The sequence below is a fragment of the Belonocnema kinseyi genome, chromosome 10 (genome assembly GCF_010883055.1).
Source record: "Belonocnema kinseyi isolate 2016_QV_RU_SX_M_011 chromosome 10, B_treatae_v1, whole genome shotgun sequence".
Classification (NCBI taxonomy): domain Eukaryota; kingdom Metazoa; phylum Arthropoda; class Insecta; order Hymenoptera; family Cynipidae; genus Belonocnema; species Belonocnema kinseyi.
In genome coordinates this window covers 6,227,317-6,248,296 of record NC_046666.1, presented here as the reverse complement: position 1 = coordinate 6,248,296, position 20,980 = coordinate 6,227,317, and the positions used below count along the sequence as shown (strand labels likewise).

General features: G+C 24.3%; 1 protein-coding gene across 1 annotated transcript in view; it reads left to right on the top strand.

Annotated features, from left to right (window-relative positions):
* LOC117181359 (actin cytoskeleton-regulatory complex protein PAN1-like) overlaps positions 1-20,714 on the top strand; it is a 52,433-nt gene extending 31,719 nt beyond the window's left edge. The window contains exon 3 of the mRNA XM_033373950.1: positions 20,364-20,714. Within this exon, the coding sequence (XP_033229841.1) occupies positions 20,364-20,648 (285 nt within the window). The 3' untranslated portion in view covers positions 20,649-20,714. The remainder of the gene's footprint in view (positions 1-20,363) is intronic.
* Positions 20,715-20,980: the final 266 nt, after the last annotated feature.

Here is a 20,980-nt window from a genome sequence, read left to right as displayed (position 1 = left end):
TCAACATTTTTTGAACGTTCCAACTTTTTTTATACATAAAATATCGGTCTCAAACTTTGAGAAATGCAAGAGCCGAAAGAAAACTACGTTTAAGTAAAAAGCACGAAAATACGAACTTTCTAGAGCCTCGTCTAGTGGCCGCCAGGTTTCGTATTTTTGTGTACAACGTTACCGGCTGATGCCGTTGGAATTGATTGTTGAAATATATTTTTTTACATCTTTTATTATTAAGCTTTGTACTTAAACGTAGTTTTCTTTCGGCTTTTGCATTTTTTAAAGTTTGAGACCGATATTTTATGTATAAAAAAAGTTCTAACGTTCAAAAAATTTTGAGGTTCAGAAAAAAGATGAAATAATTTTCAGTGAAGTTCCTACCAAAATGCAGTACCTAAACGTACTTTATTGTACTCTAATAAATCTTCCAAAGTTTCAGCTCGATATTTTATTTACAAAAAAAGTTCTTAGGTTCAAAAAAACATTCAGTAAACCGAAAAAGTGAGGTTGGTAATATAGGTATTTAGCTGTGTCACATGCCCTTAAGGTATTTAGGGAGGTATACTATAACGAATAAGGAATGAGAAAAGTTAAAAGATTCAGCTACCGGGTTTTTTTTTTTTTTGCTTTCAAATAAAACGAATTTGTAGTACTTGTTTGAATACGTAATCTATTTAGATTAGAAAACAGATTAATAGACTTCCTGCTGGATATTATGCATTAGTGTCGTAAAAGTACGAACCACGAAGCACTTGTTAATCTCGACACGCGTGTCCTTGATTCAGGCACACTTTTTCAACGCTTGTTCTACTTGCATTGTTGAAGCTTAATTTGTTCGATTGAGCGTTATAAAAGTTGGGAAATTCCGATAAGAGTCTCGAATTAATTCCGATTTCTACATATAAACATTCGTCATCAGAGCCTTCAAATTTTAAGATTCGAATTATAAAGAAACGAGTTTAAATTATCCAAGTTTGGAAATTTTACGACCTGAAAACGCCCACAAGATAGAAAAACTCATTCAATTTGTAAGCTATAAATACTAGGAATTTGAATTCGGACAATTTCGAGGCATGGAATATTAAAACGTATCAAGATTTCAAAATGATAGCATTCTAAATTGAAGGTTTTCTGATTCAACTCGTATAAAATTTTTTAAATTAAATAAAAGACGTTAAACATTGAATAATAATTTTAGGCCTCGGATTCTATTTGACACTTTTTTTATTGTAAAATTTTACTTTACCTTATGACTTAATAAAGTAGTTTAACCAAATAGTTGAATTTTTAACAACACAATATGAATTCTAAACAAAAAATGTAATAGTGAATATTTTAATCAAGAAAAGATTTTTGTTTCAAATTAATTAAAGACAGATTCAATAGAAAGGATGATTTAACAAAAAAATAGTTGGATCTTCAACGAAAACAGATTAATTTTCACCCAAAAAGTTGCTTTTAACCAAAAAAGATTAACTTTTAACAGAAGGGGTAAATTTTCAAATCAAAGAGACCAATTTTCAACTAAAAACGATTTTGTAGTCAATAAAGAAAAAAAATTTAATAAAAAATGTTGAATTTTCAACCTAAAAACATGAGCTTTTAAAAAAACAGTTAAATGTTCAACTAGGTATTTAAATTTCTATCTAAAAATATGAACTTATAATCAAGAAGATTAATTTTCTACCTAAAAAAGTAAATCCTCAACAAAAAAAGAATTCTTCAATCAATTAGTTGAATTTTAAACCATGAAGGTCATTTTTTACAAAAAGACGAATTTTCAAACAAGAAAATTAATTTTCTACCAACACAGACGGATTTTGGACAAATTGTATAAATTTTTAACTAAATATTTTGAACAATAGATGATGTCAAAATTTTACTTAATTCATTTTTAGTTTATATTTCTGTTCTAAATTTTAAAAATAAAACAGTTGAATTTTTAAACCAGAAAAAATCAATTTTTAACAAAATATAGACTAGTGGAATTTTTAGTGAGAGGAATTCATTTTCAATTTTTAAAAAACGAACTTTCTACAAAACAGTTTCATTTTGTACTAAATAGTTGAATAGTTGAATTCTCTACCAAATTTTTTAATTTTCAAGCCAAAAAGGCGAATTTTTTATAAAGCAGTTGGATTTTCAACCCGAGAATATAAATTTTCCTTAAAAAATTTAATTTATAACCAATCAGTTGATTTTATAATTTGAAAAAACGAATTTTCAACTCAAATTTTGAATCTATAACAACAAGAAAAAAACGGTTAAGAAAGCATTTCAACTTTCAAGCAAGGACTTTAATTTTTAACCTAAAAAATGAATTTTCGACACAAAATGCAGTAGTTGAAATTTCCACAACGAAATTTTAATTGAAAATAAAAACAGTTATAACCAGCAAAGACGAATTTTCAACAAAAAACATTGCATTTTTGACAACACAATTTATTTACTACCAAAAAAGTAGAATTCTCAACAAAATTAATACATTTTCAACAAAAATGTTCATTTTAAACAAAAATAGATTCATTTTTTTATCAACAAATTGCATTTTTTTACCAAAAAAGGTGAATTTTCTACGGTAAGAGCTGAAGTTTTAAACCAATGAGAAAAAGTTCAACAAAATAGTTGAATTTTCAACCGAAAAAAATAGTCAAAGCTACAAAGAGGAATTTTCAAGAAAACAGTGGAATTTTCAACCAAGAAATGTATACTTTCATCAAAATTGTTTAGTTTTGAACAAAATCATTCCTAACCAAACAATGAATAGTAGACTTTTCAACCGAAAAGAAGGAACTTTCAACTAAAAATAGTTGCATTTTCTTATTTAATTTAATTACTTTAGTTCTAATTGAAGTGGAAAAACGAGAAAATTTCGTGCTCGGAATGAATTTCTCTTCTAAAAATATGAAGTTTGTCAGAGGTGCCTTTACCTACTTATAAATGCGGACTACACATAAGTTTAATACTTGAAAAATTTGACGACACTATTTTGACACTATTTTTTCAAATTTGTTGTCATTATTCACATTATCTTTGATCTTCGCGAGGGACTCATGATGTTGGTATTCATAAAAAAAAACAAAAAATAGAGGACTTTAGCTTTAAATTCTAATCACTTTTTTGTCATTCTTCGGCTCGTACTGGCATTCTCCCCGTACTAATATTCATCTCGTACTCGTATTCATAAAAATACTACAGAATCTTTGCTTTAAAACCCAATCACTTTTTCTCATTATTCAGCTCGTACTGGTATTCGCCTCATAATGGGTATTCATAAAAAATACTAGAGAACTTTTGCTTTAAGACAGAATCATTTTTTTCCATTATGCAGCTCGTACTGGTATTCGTCTCATAATGGTATTTATTTCATACTAGCATTCACCCCGTACTGGTATTCATAAAAAAATACTAGACAACTTTTGATTTAAAACCCAATCACTTTTTCTCATTATTCAGCTCGTACTAGTATTGGCCTCATAATGGTATTCATCTCGTACTGTTATTAATAAAAAATACTAGAGAACTTTTGCTTTTAAAACATAATCACTTTTTTCCATTATGCAGCTCATACTGGCATTTGTCTCATAATGGTATTCATCTCGTACTCGTATTCATAAAAAATACTAGAGCATTTTTTCTTTAAAGCCCAATCACTTTTTCTCATTATTCATCTCCTACTGGTATTGGCCTGATAATAGTATTCATCTCGTACTGGTATTCATAAAAAATACTAGAGAACTTTTGCTTTTAAAACAGAATCACTTTTTTCCATTATGCAGCTCGTATTGGCATTCGTCTCATAATGGTATTCATTTCGTACTGACATTCACCCCGTACTGGTATTTATCTTGTACTGGTATTCATAAAAAATACTTGACAACTTTTAATTTAAAACCCATTCACTTTTTCTCATTATTCAGCTCGTACTGGTATTCGTCTCATAATGGGTATTCATAAAAAATACTAGAGAACTTTTGCTTTAAGACAGAATCATTTTTTCCCATTATTCAGCTCGTACTGGTATTTGCCTCGCAATGGTATTCACCTCGTACTGGTATTCATAAAAAATGCTAGAGAACTTTTGCTTTAAAACAGAATCACTTTTTTTCCATTATGCATCTCGTACTGGTATCCGTCTCATAATGGTATCTATTTCGCACTAGCATTCACCCCATACTGGTATTCATAAAAAAAATACTAGACAACTTTTGATTTAAAACCCAATCACTTTTTCTCATTATTCAGCTCGTACTGGTATTGGCCTCATAATGGTATTCATCTCGTACTGGTATTCATAAAGAATACTAGAGAACTTTTGCTTTAAAACAGAATCACTTTTTTTCATTATGCAGCTCGTACTGGTATTCGCCTCATAATGGTATTCATTTCGTACTGACATTCACCCCGTACTGGTATTCATCTCTTACTAGCATTAATCTCGCACTAGTATTCATAAAAAATGTTAGAGAATTTTTAATTTAAAACCCAAATAATTTTATCCCATTATTCAGCTCGTACTGGTATTTATCTCGTACTAGTATTCGCCTCGTAATGGTATTCAACTCGTGCTGGTATTCACCTCGTACTGTTATTCACCTCGTACTGCTATTCACCCCATACTGGTATTCACCTCGTACTGGTTTCCCATACCTAATGTTTTTGAATATGTATTTGTCAGAATGCAACTGGAGCGCTTCACGATGAACTCATTCAGACTTTCTGTTGATTTCCAAGTCAGGCGAATAATATAATAGACCGATAGGTAATATAAGCCAGACATGAACAGACAAGACTACCACTGACGCTCCCACGCTGCATTCCCTCAGGCGTGACCCTTCAGTTCATACTTCATACCCACTATCTCTCTCCTTAGTTCCTTACTCTTTACTCTTTACTCTTTAGTCTTTGTACCTTCGCGGTACACCTTCGCCATTTCGCCGTACCCTCAACTCTTTCACCTCACTCATTCTAATTCTCATTTTACGCTTGCTTCGTTCCCTCTTGATGCATTCACCATTCCCACGATCAGCACGGACCAGTCTGGAAATGTTAGCTAGGTGGTTGCATTATTTTAGTCGTAAATCACGAGTTGGTGTTGTGTTTTACCTTTACTTGGCCAGCAAAAGTACCAGCAAAAGTAAGCAAAAGTGAAGGTTTCGCCTGTCAGAAAGGCGAGGAGCCATGACGTACGAGCCACCAACCAGAAATAGGAGACCCTAGTAGTCTAGCCTCTAGTCCAGGGAGCAATTTTTTATTTCAATAAGAAGCTTGGGAAAAACCATACTAGTAGTATTATCTAACGCTTTTTTTTAGCGATGAACTCTATATATAGCTGATGTTTAAAAAAAATTACATTAAAGGCACTATTTTCTCACAGTGGTCATCAAAATAGTTTAATCATTAACCATAATATATGAATTTTCCAATGTAGAAGACATATTTTCAATGAAGAAACGTTTTTCAGTGAATAAAAAAAATTCATCTAAAATATTGAATTTTCAACTAAACAGTGCAATTTTCTACGAAAACGATTAATTTTCAAGAAAAACGTTAATTTTATACCAAAAAAGATGAATTTTCAACTGTGAAAATTATTTTTCTGCTATATAAGGCGAACTGTCAACAAAATATATACATTTTCAACTAAATAGTTGAGTTTTCAACCAAGAAGATTAATCTTCTACCAAAAAATACGAATTTTCAAAAAATTACGTAAAGTTTCAACTAAATAGTTTGAACAGTAGAACAAACAGTTTAATTTTGTAGCAAGAATTTGAATTTTGTAGCAAATTATTTAATTTTGAAGCCAAAAAGACAAATTTTCTATAAAACAGATGAAATTTAACCCGGGGCAATAACGAATTTCCATCTAAAATTAGAAATCTTCAACCCACAAACTGAACTTTTAAGAAAGTAAATTTTGTTATTAAATGAAGGCTTAAATCCGCATAAACTGTAGTGTTCATTAGCGACTATAATAGTTTTTTTAAAGAAAGTAGTTCAACTTTCAAATAAGGAATTTAATTTTCATCCTAAAAAGATGAATTTTTAACAAATAATGTAATAAAAGATATTTAAATTAAAAAAAAAACAACATTTTTTAAAAATTGAAAGCAAGCAGTTTCATTTGACGAACAAAGACGAATTTTGAACAAAATACTTGAATCAACTAAAACAGATTAATTTTTAACCAAAAAGTTATATTTGGAACCAAAACGTTTATTTCCAACCAAAAAGACGAATTTTGAATAAAATACAAAAATTGTTAAACATATCGTTAAATTTTCTACTAAAAAAGACAAATTTTCAACAAAATAAATAAAATTTCAAAATTGTCAACCAAATAGTTAAATTGTCTATTAATTTGTTGAATTTTCAAGCCAAAACCCCAATTTTCTACGAAACAGTTAATATTTTAACAAAAAAAGTTTTTAATTTGAAATGAAAAAGTTGGATGTAGCTATAAAAAAAAAACTAGAAAAATCTGTAATGCCCAACTAAAACAGATTATTTGAAAACCAAACAGTTAAATTTTTAACGCAAAAAAAAATCAATTCTGAATTGTGAAGATTAATTTTCTAACAGAAAAGGCGACCTCTCAATAAAATATATACATTTTTAACTTAATAGTTGAGTTTTCAACCAAGAAGATTATATTCCACCAAAAAATAAGAATTTTCAACAAATTACAAAATTTTCAACTAAAATTAGAAATCATCAACCAAAAACAAATGAACTTTTAAGAAAGTACATTTTTTTATTAAATGAAGGCTTAAAGTCGCATCAACTGCTGTGTTCATCAGCGATTATAATAGTTTTTCAAGAAAGTAGTTCAACTTTCAACGAAGGAATTTATTTTCAACCTAAAAAGATTGATTTTTAACAAAGAATGTAATGGAAGATATTTAAATAAAAAAACATTTTTATTTAAAATTTAAAAGTGCAGTTAAATTTGACGAACAAAACTAATTTTGCACACAATGCTTGAATCAACTAAAGCAGATTAATTTTAAACCAAAAAGTTGCCAAAAATACGACCTTTCTACAAGAGAGTTGAATTTTCAACAAAATGTTAATTTTCTACAAAAAAGACAAATTTTCATCACAATAAATAAATTTCCAAATTGTCAACTAAATAGTTAAATTTTATAATAATTTTTAGAATTTTCAAGCAACAAAGTTTATTTTCTACGAAACAGTTAAAATTTCAACAAAAAAAGTTTTTAATTTGAAATGAAAAAGTTGGATTTAACAACACAACATTTTTTTAATTCATCAATACCCAACTAAAACAGATTATTTGAAAACCGAACAGTTGCATTTTTAAGACAAAAAAAGTATATTTTCTACCAAAAAAGACGAAATTTAACCAAATAAATAAAATTACAACCAAGTAGTTCAATTTTCTATCCAATTATTTAGTTTTCGAGTCGAAAATACAAATTTTATACAAAACAGTTGCATTTTTAACCAGGAAATACTTATTCAAAAAAGAAAATGGTGTAATTGTTGATAAGAATTAATTTCCACGTTCGATTTTAACAATTTTTAAATAATTAGTGGAATTGTTATGTTTTTCAGTTATGCTATTATTTAGCTTACAATGCGCTATTCAAAATTTTTGTACTTAAAAAATTTTCCATTTAAAATTCGTATTTTTAAGCTTACATTTTTAATTTAAATAATTTAAAAATACTTCCTTAAAGACTTCAACAAATACAAAATAAAAGTCTTTGATGTTGAAAATTTTTGATAAAAAACATTTTTATTTAATAAATAAATCACTTTTTTAAATTTATCTGTACTTAAAGTAATAAAAACTGAACAAAAACTATTTGACAAAACGATTTTAAACCAGTTCAAAATTTAAGAATTTTCAGATTGTAACGTTAAAACTTAAACGGTTTCAATTTGAAAGTTTTAATCATTAAATAAATGTCAACGTGTGACTGAAAGTTTATAAACTATTTTCAACTTAAAAATAACTTCATAATAATATATTCTTAATAATATATTTAGGAGATATTTAGGAGTTTTAAAAAGATTAAAATTATCATGTAAATTTGAGAAAGTTGTCTTAAAATCTTCTAGAATCTTTTTTGAAAATTTTGTTTAAATCTTTGAAAAACTTTTTAAATATTCTTTTAAAATTATTTTTCAAAAAGAATAATTATTTCTAATTTTCATATGAATCTTAAGAACATGTTTTTATTCTTTTGAAGCCTTCAACAATTCTTGAAAAGAATTAAATTTTTTTGTTTAAAATCTGCGAAAATCTACATTTTGTTTTATGTTAGGCTATCATTTCAAGTTTTGCGTCAAGTTTAAACCTTTTCAAAACTTCAACATATATCTTAAAATTACTCAAATTTCGCCTACACATAATAAATGTTCAATTGTTATTTATACATCCAAATTGTAAAGAAATTTTCTAAAATTTGCAGGATTTTCTGAAAATTGTAGAAAAAAATCAATTCATTTTGGCAGATATTTATAAGTACTGAAAAAATTTCGAAAATAATTTTAAATTTAAAATAAATTTAAAACAACTTCTGATTTCTCAAGATTTTGAAATAAAATTTTGAAGCTTACCAAGGATGTTTAAACTATTTAAAAAGAAAATAATTTAATTTCTAATTTAACAAGTGTTCAGTTAAAATTGTTTCAATTTTTCAGTATTTGATGTTTCTAGCTTAAAATTCCTTAAAATTATATAATTTTGAAAATTTTAAAGTTCATTGATTGATTTTTTAATTTAGAGCATTGAAAATGATAAGGCGGATTTGTATTTTTTTTATATTGAAAAATGTTAGTGCCTTCAGTTTTATACACGCAAATTATTGAGCATTTGAATACAACATTTTTCAAATAAAAACTTTTCAATTTCAATTTTCAAAGTTCAAAATTTAACAGTTCTACTTTGAGTGCTTTCATTTAAAGCTCAGTTTTTATTACCTGAAGTGGAGAATATTTTAGCTTTAGTGTTCCATTTTTTAAATTGAAATTGACCGTGAAAAATGTTTGCAAACCGGGAAAAAAACGGGGAATGACGAGGATTTTATTTGAATTTTCAGTATATAAAAATAATTTTTACCCAAAGAAATGAATTTTCATATAAAATTTTGAATCTTAAAAAAAAATAACTTTTAAGAAAGTAGTTCAACTTTTAACCAAGGATTTGAATTTTAAATCTAAAAAGATGGATTTTCAGCCAAAAATTGAATAGTTGATATTTCAACAAAAAAGATTTAAATTAAAAATAAAAATGGTTGAATTATCAAGCTAGAAAGACGAGTTTTTGATGAAACAGTTTTATTTTTTATCAAGAAGTATGACTTTTAAACAAAATTGTTCAATTTCCAAGAAAATAATTCAATTTTGAACCAAATAATACAATTTTTAAATAAAAAATGATTTCTTAACGATAATTTTAATAATAGACTTTTTAATCGAGAAGAATGAAATTTCATCCCAAAAAATGAAAAAGAATTTGAAGCCTGCGATCAATAAATAGGAATTTTGATTATGTATATACTATACTAAATAATAACATTTTTAATTAATAAGATGTTCATTTTTAATAGTTAAAAAATTTAATTACATTATTTTGACACTATTTTTTCAAGTTTATTATATTGTGCTATTTATACTATTTTTCATCTGAAAGTTGAGTTCGAGGCCTGCGATAATGGAATTTTAATTAAAGGAAGTCGGAAGCGGAAAACGGAGAGATCTTCGATATCAATCTTGCCAGGAGATGCTGTAAACAGATGTTCGGTTTTATGTAACTCTTGGGCAAGTATTACGCAACTGCGTTCTCTAATCGGATGGTTGCAAGTTTTAAATTGCACTCGATTTTCTTCTAAACGCACTTTATTTAACATACGCTTTTTATCAAAATTCAATTCAATTTCTAAAAATTTTAATCCTTGCAGGCGAATGATCAGATTCAGTCTTATATAATATTCGAGAGGAAAACAAATCTGGTAATCGGCTGAATTTATTTCATGACCGGGAATTTTATGAAATTTCAGAAGAAAAATCTTCCCAAGTTCGATTGCAACAATTTTTTAAAATAATAAACGTGCAGCCTTGATGATTTAAACAATTCAAAAGTAAAAGCATTTTAAGTTAAAGTTTTTTTAATAAAACATTTATTTTATTTTATCCACTGTAAATATAAATAAATCAATTATTTTCTAAATACATCTGTACTTTAAGTATAAAAAACTGAACAGTAATTTATTTTACAAAACGATTCCAAATCCGTTTAAAATTTGATATTTCCAGATTGTCACTGTTTCAATTGGAAAGGCTTGATAAGAATTGAAATTAATAAATATAATTTATTTCGATATATTTATTTTTAAATACACATTTATTTTTATATTAAGTTTAATCAATAAATTTATTAATATTTTATTTTTATTAATTTTTTTTAGCCATTAAAAAATGTAAACGTGCAGTTGAAACTTTATAAACTATTTTCAAATCAAACATAACTCCATAATAATATAGTCGTAATTAAGGTCTTTTATTAAATTGACATATATTGTTTAAGTCTAAATTATTTAATTTATTTAGAATTAAAATAAATGATCAAATAATTTATTTAGAATTATTTAGAATAAAATTTAGAAAAAGAATAATGATTTAATATTTAGCAATATTTTAATGTTCATTTAAGATGAGTCAATTAAAACGAAATATCTAAAAGTAAAGAATTTGAAAAAATTTGAAAAAGTTAATTCATTTTAAAATATATTTAAAAGTTCCGAAAAAATTGTCGAAAACGATTTAAAATTAAATTTATTTTATTTTATTTTATTTTAAAATTAAAATAATTTAACTTCTAATTTAAGAACTGTTAACTTAAAAAACAATTATTTTCCAATCATTAATGTTTCTAGCTTAAAATTACTTAAAATAATATATTTTTTTAAATTTTAAAGTTCATTGCTTGATTTTTTAATTTAGAGTTATATTTTAGGTACTTGAGCATTTGAATATACAATTTTTTAACTGAAAAACCTTTAAAAATAAATAAATTTTTAGATTAATTGTTGAAAGTTTCAAATTTGAAATTTCAATGTACTGTTGTTTCAAATTCAAATATTCCAAATTTTAGGACCATTTCGCCATTATATATTTCAGAATTTTATATTAAAGGCCTTGATCGTCAGTTTTGAATTTAATAATTTTGAATGCAAATATAAAGCAATTTCGAATTGAAAAGCATAAAATTGAACAATTTTAGAAAATGAAATGCTATCATAGCAATATTGTTTTGTATTATTTATCTTAATTTTTAATTTTCTATGTAAGATCTTAAAATTGTTCAATTTTTAGTTCAAGATTTAAACAAATAAGTAATTTCAAATTGAAAAATATTTTATATTAGAAAAATTCTAGAATAAATAATAATTCTAAAAGAAGATTTGAAATTAAAAGATTAAAAAGTGAGTTTCAAATAAAAAACAAGGAAAATTAATCTGACGTTGAAACATCAGCAAATGGATAATTTCAGTAATTTTAAATGCTTACAATTTCAGATTTCTGAATTTTCATGAACAACGCTAAATTTTTAATTTTTTTCTTCCATAGGTTTTAATTCTCAATCAAAATTGAATTGCTTAAATTTTGGAAAGTATTATTAGCAATTTAAAAATTCTTAATTTTTAAGCGATTTAAATTCACTTCCAACAATCGAAATTTTAAATGGTTTGAAATCCAAGTTTTAATAACACAAATTTTGGTGACTAGATTTTTTTCAGTTTTAACGTTTCCCATTTAAAATTACTATTTATTTCCAACGTTTTTTTTTAAATTATTCAATTCATTTTTCATTTCAAAAAAGTTGTCTAATCAGTTTAAATGTTAACTTGTAATTGTATTACGTAATAAAAATTTAAAATTATAGAATTTCAGAAGCTTTTTGTTTGTTTATTTATATTGGAAATAATTTATTATTGAAAAAGAATTATAACGCATAATTTAAATTGCAGTTGGAAAAATATTTATGGATAAAATATAAACTTCGAAAAATATTTCGTTCATTTGAACGTTCGTAACTTCAAGTACATTGAAATTTCATTTTTTGTTGAAAATTTATCTCTTTCAGTTCAAAATTCAACTATATGGTTAAAAAAATTGCATGTATTTACAAAAATCCATCGTGGTTTTAAAGTTTGAGTCATTGCCGTTTAAACAATTTTTTTTTGCAAAAAAAAATGAAAATTGAGTTTTTTATAGTAAAAAAAAAATAATCCTTTTTTTCATTTTTCCCCCAAAAAACTGTGTGTAATTTTCAAAGGAACTTGTAGGTTTAAAAAAAGTCAAAATGAAATAGATGCGTATTTGTATTTTGTTTAAAATAAGCCCAACATTACATTTTTTTATTGAACTGTTTTAAAGTTATAACATTTTTTCGAGAGAAAAAAAAACACTTTTAACACTTTCCAAAAATTCCAAAAATTTGTTTTCTTCACAAATACTTATTCTACATACTCTCTCTTGACTGAAAAAGCTTCTTTAGTTAAAAAAAATCATCTTATGTGGAAAATTTGTATTTTTTGGTTGAATTCAACTATTTTTTATGGAAAATTAAAATCTTTTTTAATAGAAATAGAGACTACTACATTTTTTGATCAGAATTCATTTTTTTTTGGGAATCAACATTCAATTACTTGGTTGAAAATTAAATATGTTGATTACAAATTATTTTGTTAAAATTTTGGTATTAAATTTGGTAATAAATTTGGTTGAAAATTAATCTTTTTAATTGAAAATTCATCTCTTTGTTTGAAAAATGGGCAATTTTATTGTGAAAAATTGTTTTTCTTTACTTGAAACCTAATTTTTTTAAATTAAAAAAATGTAACTATTCCAGTTGAATATTCCACCATTTTAGTTAAAAGTTAAATATATTCATGAATTTAGTCTAAAATTTATCACATTGTTTGAAAATGTAATTATTTTTTTGAAAATTATTATCTTTTTGGTTGGAAATGATTAATTTTTAACTGAAAATGTAACTATTCCAAGTGAATATTCCATTAATTTATTTGAAACTTGATCAGTTTGGTTGAAAATAATTGTATTTCATTTTTGGTTTTAAATTGATCTTGTTTAATTAAAAATTCTACTATTTGGTTGAAAGATTTTCTTTTTTATACGAAAATTCAATTATAACGCTGAAAATTCTTGTATTTTGTTAAAAATTCGTCTTTTTTTGGTAGAAAATTAATCTTCCTACTCAACATTTTATATTTTGGTGAAAAATAGAACTATTTTGGTGCAAAACGTAACTATTTTCTCAAATAGTTATTTCTTGACAGAAACATTTTTAAAAATAAAAATTTTAACTATTCCATTTTTTATTTTTAATCTATCTTTTTTGGTCAAAAATTCAACAATGTTGTTGAAAATTAATGTATTTTATTAAAAATTGGACTCTTTTGATAAAAAATTGACATTCTTGGTTGAAAATTCAACTTCTTTGTTAAAAATCGATTGTTTGGTTTAAGCTGTATAATTTAACTTTTTTTATCTGGAAATTAATTAATTTTTGTTGAAAATTCGTCTTTTTCGATAGAAAATTAATCTTCTCGGTCGCAAATTCATGTTTTTATTTGAAAATTTAATTATTTAGTTTAATTTTCAAAGTTTTTGTTACAATTTCTTTTTTTTCTTGTTGTTGAAAACTTAACTATTTGGTTAGCAATAAACTTTTATGTTGAAAATTCATGAATTTCTTTGAAAATTCTAATTTTTGGTAGAAAATTAACATTTGTGTTGAAAATTCGTCTTTTTTTTTTGTATAAAATTAAATAGTTTTGTTAAAGAGTGACCTTTTTTGTTGAAAAGAATTCAAGTATTTTGTTGAAAATTCTTTTTCTTTTTGATAAAAAAATTAATCTTTTTGGTTGAATAAATGGACACGTTCTATGTTAAATTAAAAAAATGTAACTAAATTTAAATTAATGACCTTCCTTTTAAAATCGAAGGATTGTTAATTTTTGCCTTTAATATTGGAAGGTCTTTTAATGCAATTTTTCAAATAATAAATTTTGCTATTTTTTCGATTAAAAATAGACAGTTATTCCAATGATTCATGAAAGAGTCGAAGATAGACGATTTGAATATAATTCTAGCAGTGTGTTCTTTCAATACTATAAAGGAGATAAGACCTTACTCACGCTCAAAAAAGTTAGATAACATAGGCATTTGCCTACTGATAACTCAACCATCAATTTCTAATCTTTATTTGCCATTAAACTATAAAAAGATACATGGGAATTGACTAAAGTTTGCTTTTATGTTGAAGACACCAATAAAAATGAACAATAATAAAAATAGATAATCCTAATATTTAACTTTTATTAGTTCTTTTTATTATTTTAACTTCAATTAGCAAAGGATTTCTTGATCAAAACATCAAAAGAACCCGGCTCCACATTATTCATTACCTTTAGAGACTTTCCTTTTAAATATATGATGTCATAATTATAAACAAATTAATGAACAAAAGTCTAGGCTTTTTTCGAGAGCGTGCTTAATTTTTTTTTAATTGCAATATAAAATTGAATGATAATAATTCTTTATTTATAAAAGTTGGTTTATAATACCGTATTTAACTGTTTTGTTAAAACATTCGTTTTAAATAAATTTTGAAAATTCAAAAACTTGGTTGAAAGGTAAACGCTTTTGTTAAAAATTATTTTTTTTTATAAAGATTGATAACTTTAATCGAAAATTCATCTCTGGTTGGAAAATGAACTTCTTTGTTGAAAATTGATTTCTTATTTGGCTGAAAATTATTTTTTTACTGACAATTATTTAACTAATCAAGTTGAAATATTAAATATTTCGTTGAAGATACATTTTTGTTTGTTGAAAATTAATTTGTTTAACTGAAAAAGTAATTATTTTTGTTGAATATTCCGTCATTTTAGTTAAAAATTCATCTTTTTAGTTGAACATTAATGTTCTTAAGTAAACGTTTTGTTATTCAATTTTTGGTTGAAAAATGAGTTTTTTTCAGTCGAAAATTAGTCTTGTTCAGTAGAAACTAATCTTTTTTCTCGTGGAAAATTAATTTCTCTAACTGAATATTTACTATTCCATTTTAAGTTGAAAACTGATCTTTTTTACTTTTAAATTTAAATATATGGTTGAAGATTAATTTTTTTCGTTGAAAATGAATGTATTTTGTTGAAAAATTGTTTCTTTTTTTTTTTTAGAAAATGTATCTTTTTGTTTAAAAATTAATTTTTTGGGTTAAAAATTCAAGTAGTCCAGTTAAATATTCATTATATACGTTAAATATTCATTTTTTTTCGTTGAAAATAAAACTATTCAAATTTCAACCAAATAGGTGAAGATTGATCTATTTTGTTTAAAGTTATTTGTATATTTTAGTTTGAAACAAAATTATTTGGTTAAAAATTAATCTTTTTTAGATACAAATTCAAGTATTTGTTTGAGAATTCATAATTATGTTGAAAATTCATCAGTTGGTTGAAAATTAAATTTTTTTAAATCAGAATATGACTGTTAAAAACTCATTTTTTTTAGTTGAAAGTTTAACTATTCAATTTTCAACCAAATAATTTCAGATTAATCATTTTTTTTTTTTTTGAAAAATTGTATTTTTTGGTTAAAAACTAATCTTCTTGTTTAAAAATTTAATTTTTTTTAAATTCAAGTGTTCCATTTAAATACACATAATTTTAGTTACAAAATCATCTTTTTGGTTAAATATAAAATTATTTGGTTTAGAATTAAACTCTCTTATTAAAAATTCATGTTTTTGGTTGATGATTCATCATTTTAATTGATATTTACCTCTTTGATTGGAAAATTAGCTATTTTATTGAAACTCGAGTTTTCTTTGGCTGAAGATTAATTGATAATTAAAAATTCATCTCTTTGGTTGCACATTGATTTTTTAACTAAAAATTAAACTTTTCAGGCTGAAAAATAATATTTTTAGATGAAAATTCTTATTTTTTGGCAAAAATTAATTTTCTTGGTTAAAAATGTATCTTTTTGGTTTAAATAAAAAAATCTGCAAAAATCCAAATCTTGAAAATTTTAATTCAAAACCTTCAAAAATTTACATTGTTACAAAACATGTTAATGTTTTCCAATTTAAAATTATTTTTGAAATTATTTCAAAATTTATTTTAAATCAGTTCGAAAATTTTCTAAAACCATCCTGCAAAATAAAATAAATTTCTGCAAAATCTTCCAGATTTTCCTAGGAATCTTAAGAAATTTTCTTTTATTAAACTAAATTATTTTTGTTTTAAACAGTTTCAAATTAATGATTGTTGAATTGTTCAAAATTTATTTTTATTTCACATATTCTCTCAAGATAATTTCTTCATAAGTAAAAGATAATTTTAAATTTTGCCACGAATCTCAAGACATTTTTTTTATTATAAAACCTTTCAAACTGCTTGAGAAGTTTCAAAATTTAATCTTAAAATCTTCACAAATCTACATTTTGTTTTAAATTTGTGGAAATCCTTTAAAATTTTAAATTAACTTTTACATGTTTACAAAACTTAAAAAGAAATTTTTTGAAAATCTTCCAGATACTTTTTCGACAATTTTGGAAACGTTTGGAAATCTTTATAAATATTCTCTCAAAAGTAACTTTTAAAATTAAAAAATAATTTTCAGTTTTTTCAAGAAGCTTAAGGAACTTTAATTATGAAACTAAATTATTTTCATTCAAATTAGGAACTTCAAGAAGTTTTTTATCATCTTAAAACTTTTCAAAATCCCTAAAAAGATTCAAAATTTTATTTCAGTTTTCAAAAATATACATTTTTAAAAATTGATAATTTTTTATTATTTTTGACATTTTTCGAATTTTTCTTTAAAAAGTATTTAAAATCTTCCAGTTTTATTTCGTAAAATTGGAAAATCTTTTGATTTTTTCAAAAATATTTTCTTAAAATTAATTTTTCAATTTAAAAAATCATTTTCTATTTTCCTAGGAATCTTAAGACAATTTTATTATGAAATTTGCAAAATTCTCAAAAATCTTCTAAATATTTTGTTCGCGATTTTCAAAAATCTACAATTTGATTGAAATGATTGGAAATCATTTCAAATTTTACATTAATTTGTAATCTTTTCAAAGGCTTTAAATTTTCCACTAAAAATCTTCAAAAATTGACATTGTTGAAAAAAAAACTTCAGAAATATTTCCAAATTTACAATTTCTTTTGAATTTTTTTCAAAATTTCTTTTAAATTGATTCGAAATTTTCTTAAAACAATCCTGCAACATAAAGAAAATTGCTTGCAAATATTTTAAATTTTCTTAAGAATCATAAGAAAATTTTTTTATTCTGATGACACTAAATTATTTTAATTTTAAATAGTTTCAAATTAATGATTATTCAGTTTTCTTAGATGATTCGAAGTGTTAATAAAAAATTTTAAAAATTGCTTTAAAATTTTCCAGATACCTTTTCCAAAATTTTGAAAATCTTTTTAAATATTCTCTTCACATTAATTTTTGAAAATAAAAAAAAAATCAATTTTCCTAAGAATCATAAGGAAATTTTATTATAAAACTAAAATATTTTTATTCAAAGTAGTTTCAAATGAGTGATTATTCAATGTTATGGTTACCAAAAAACTTGCTTTTGCTTTGTAAATTTCTCTAAAAATAATTTTGTTGAAATCAAAAATAATTAAAAATTTTCCCAGGCACTTCAAGACATCTTTTTGTTATCTTAAAACTTTTCGAAATCCTTAAAAATCTTTCAGATTTTATTTTAGTCTTCAAAAATCTACATTTTTTAGATTTTCTAATTTTAAATTATTTTTGAAATGTTTCGAATTTTCCCTAAAAAATCATGAAAAATTTTTAAAAAAGTGCTTTGAAATTATTTTGAATTTGAAATTATTTGAAATCAATTCAAATTTTTAATTAATTTCTAATTTGTTCAGAACTTCTAAATATATGTTAAATTTTCTAAATTGGTAAGTGTTTAATTGTCATTTGAACATAAAAATTTAACACTTTCACTCACAAATTAAAATTTTGTTGAATAAAGCAATTAAAATAGTAACTTTTGAAATTTTAATTTAGCCGTCTTAAAATGTTAACGATTCAAAGATTTCTATTTCAAATTATTTAGTTTAAAATTCTGTAGTTTTAAAAATTTGATTAAGAATTTTTCGTTTTAGATATGAAATAAAATATTGGTAAATATTCAAACATTTTGAATAATTTTAATTTAATATTTTCAAATGCAATGGATTAAAAATGGAACGAAAGCTTTTGATTAATCTATTAAGTTAAAGTTTTTTTAAATTGAAAATAGTTTCTTACTAAAAAATAATTTTTAATTTACCCAGGAACTTCAAGATTTTTTTAATCATCTCAAAACTTTTCAAATTCCCTAAAAAGATTAAAAATTTTATTTCAGTTTTCAAAAATATACATTTTTAAAAATTTCGAATTTTAAATTATTTTTGAAATTTTTCGAGTTTTTCTTTAAAAAATATTTAAAATCTTCCAGTTTGAATTCGGAAAATTGGGAAATCTTTTGAAATATTTAAAAATATTTTCTTAAAATTAATTTTTCAATTTAAAAAATCATTTTCTATTTTCCTAGGAATATTAAGAAAATTTTATTATTATGAAATCTTAAAAAAATCTACATTTCGATTGAAATTATTGGAAATCATTTCAAAATTTACAATAATTTGTAATCGTTTCAAAAGCTTGACATTTTTTTATTCAAAATCTTCAAAAATGGACATTCTCGCAAAAACAAACTTAAAAATATTTCCCAATTTACAATTATTTTTGATTTTTTTTTCAAAATTTCTTTTAAATTCATTCGAAATTTTCCTAAAACAAACCTGCAACATAAAAAAAATTGGTTGCAAATCTTTAAAATTTTCTTAACAATCATAAGAAAATTTTTTTATTTTTATGGAACTAAATTATTTTTATTTTAAATAGTTTCAAGTTAATGATTCTTCAGTTGTACAAAACTTATTTTTATTAAAAAATATTTTATGAAAATAATTTTTTCAAAAGTGAAAAATAATTTAGAATTGTCCAGGAATCTCGAGAATTTTTCTGATAATCTTAAAACCTGTCAAAGTTCTTGAAAAACTTATAAATTTTACTACAAAATCTTAAAAAATATAAATGTTGCTTTAAATTTGTTAAAATCCTTTCAAATGTCAGATTAGTTTTTAAATGTTTACAAAACTTTTACATATTTCCTTAAACAATTCGAAATGTTAATAAAACATTCTGAAAAATTCAATGTTATTTTTACCACTAAACTTGTTTTTGCTTTGAAAGGTTCTCTAAAAATAATTTTTTTTGAATCAAAAATAATTTTTAATTTTCCCAAGAACTTCAAGACATCTTTTTGTTATCTTTAAACTTTTCGAAATCCTTTTAAAACTTTCAAATTTTATTAAATCTTCAAAAATCTACATTTTGTAGATTTTCTAATTTTAAATTATTTTTGAAATGTTTCGAATTTTTCGTAAAAAATCATGAAAAATTAAAAAAAAACTGCTTTGAATTCTTTTATTTTTTGTTCGAAAAATTTGTAAATATTTTTAAATCTTTTGAAATACTTACTTGAAATTAATTTTTCAATTTAAAAAATAATTTTTAATTGCCTTGGGAATCTTAAGAAACTTTTGTTGTAAATATTTTACAATTCTTAAAATTATTCGAAATTTGTTGTTCGTGATCTGAAAAATCTGATTTATATTTATACATAAAAATCCAACAATTTCACTCGCTAATTAAAATTTTGTCGAATAGAGCAATTAAAATAGTAACTTTTGAAATTTTAATTTAGCCGACTTAAAATGTTAACGATTTAAAGCTTTCTATTTCAAATTCTTTAGTTTTGAACATTTTTAATAATAACTTTTCGTTTTAGATATAAAATCAAATATTGGTAAATATTCAATCATTTTTAATAATTTTAATATAAAATTTTCAAATTGAATGGATTCAAAATGGAATATTTTAGACTGAAACATAATTTGAATAGAATTTGAAATTGAATGAAAGCTTTTGATTAATCTATTAATTTAAAGTTATTTTTAAATTGAAAATAGTCTATAATCGAATTTATAGTGCGAATTTGCACTAGTGTACGGTGAGAGGGTTAATGATTATCTTCTGTAGGCTGATCTCCCTATTCATATTCCGAGTCAATTTTTAAAAAAGCGAAACATTTGAATGGCTATAATAATGAATACTATGAAAAATTGTACCTGAAAACAACCTGGATTTATCCGGGCATTTTTTGCAGAATTTGAGTAGACGCTCTGCTCAATTTTCTTGAATTTCTTTTCCAGTTTGGCCTCCGACAATTGGATTTATCGCTACTCTCTCAACTCTGGTCGCTGAATGAATCGATACAAGAATTTCGACAACTTCTGCAGGACCAGGAAGACAGAGCACCATCTCCGTCGCCAAGCAGCGAGGAAGGAGATGACACTTCCTACGGAGCTCATCCTCCACCTCCTCCGAGAAGACCTGCACCAACTTTACATCACCACAGACCTTCAAAACCTCCAAGACCTCCAAAACCTCCACCCAGCGACGATTCTCCGTCCAGTGAAGAATATGGAGCCGTTTAGCTTCCTCTCTCTCGAGTCTCCATTTTCCACGTCCACTCGCGACTTTTATTGCAATTGCCAAAAAAAGAAAATTCTCAACTCGAAAGTCAAAAGTGGACTGGAAGTGAGAGACGTATCTTTATTAGTACTTAGATTTTGTCCAACGACTTTGGATTGATCTCAATGGAGTGGACTTGGCTGTTTCTGCATTCCTCTTCAACCTAAAAATGGAAATCTAAATTAAAAATTCGTAAGAAAAGGGGGAGGGTCGGTAAGGCCGGTTTTTGGCCTAATTTATTTTTGGACCAAAAAATCTGAAAAAATCATGGTAGTATCTTATAAGTATCCCGAGT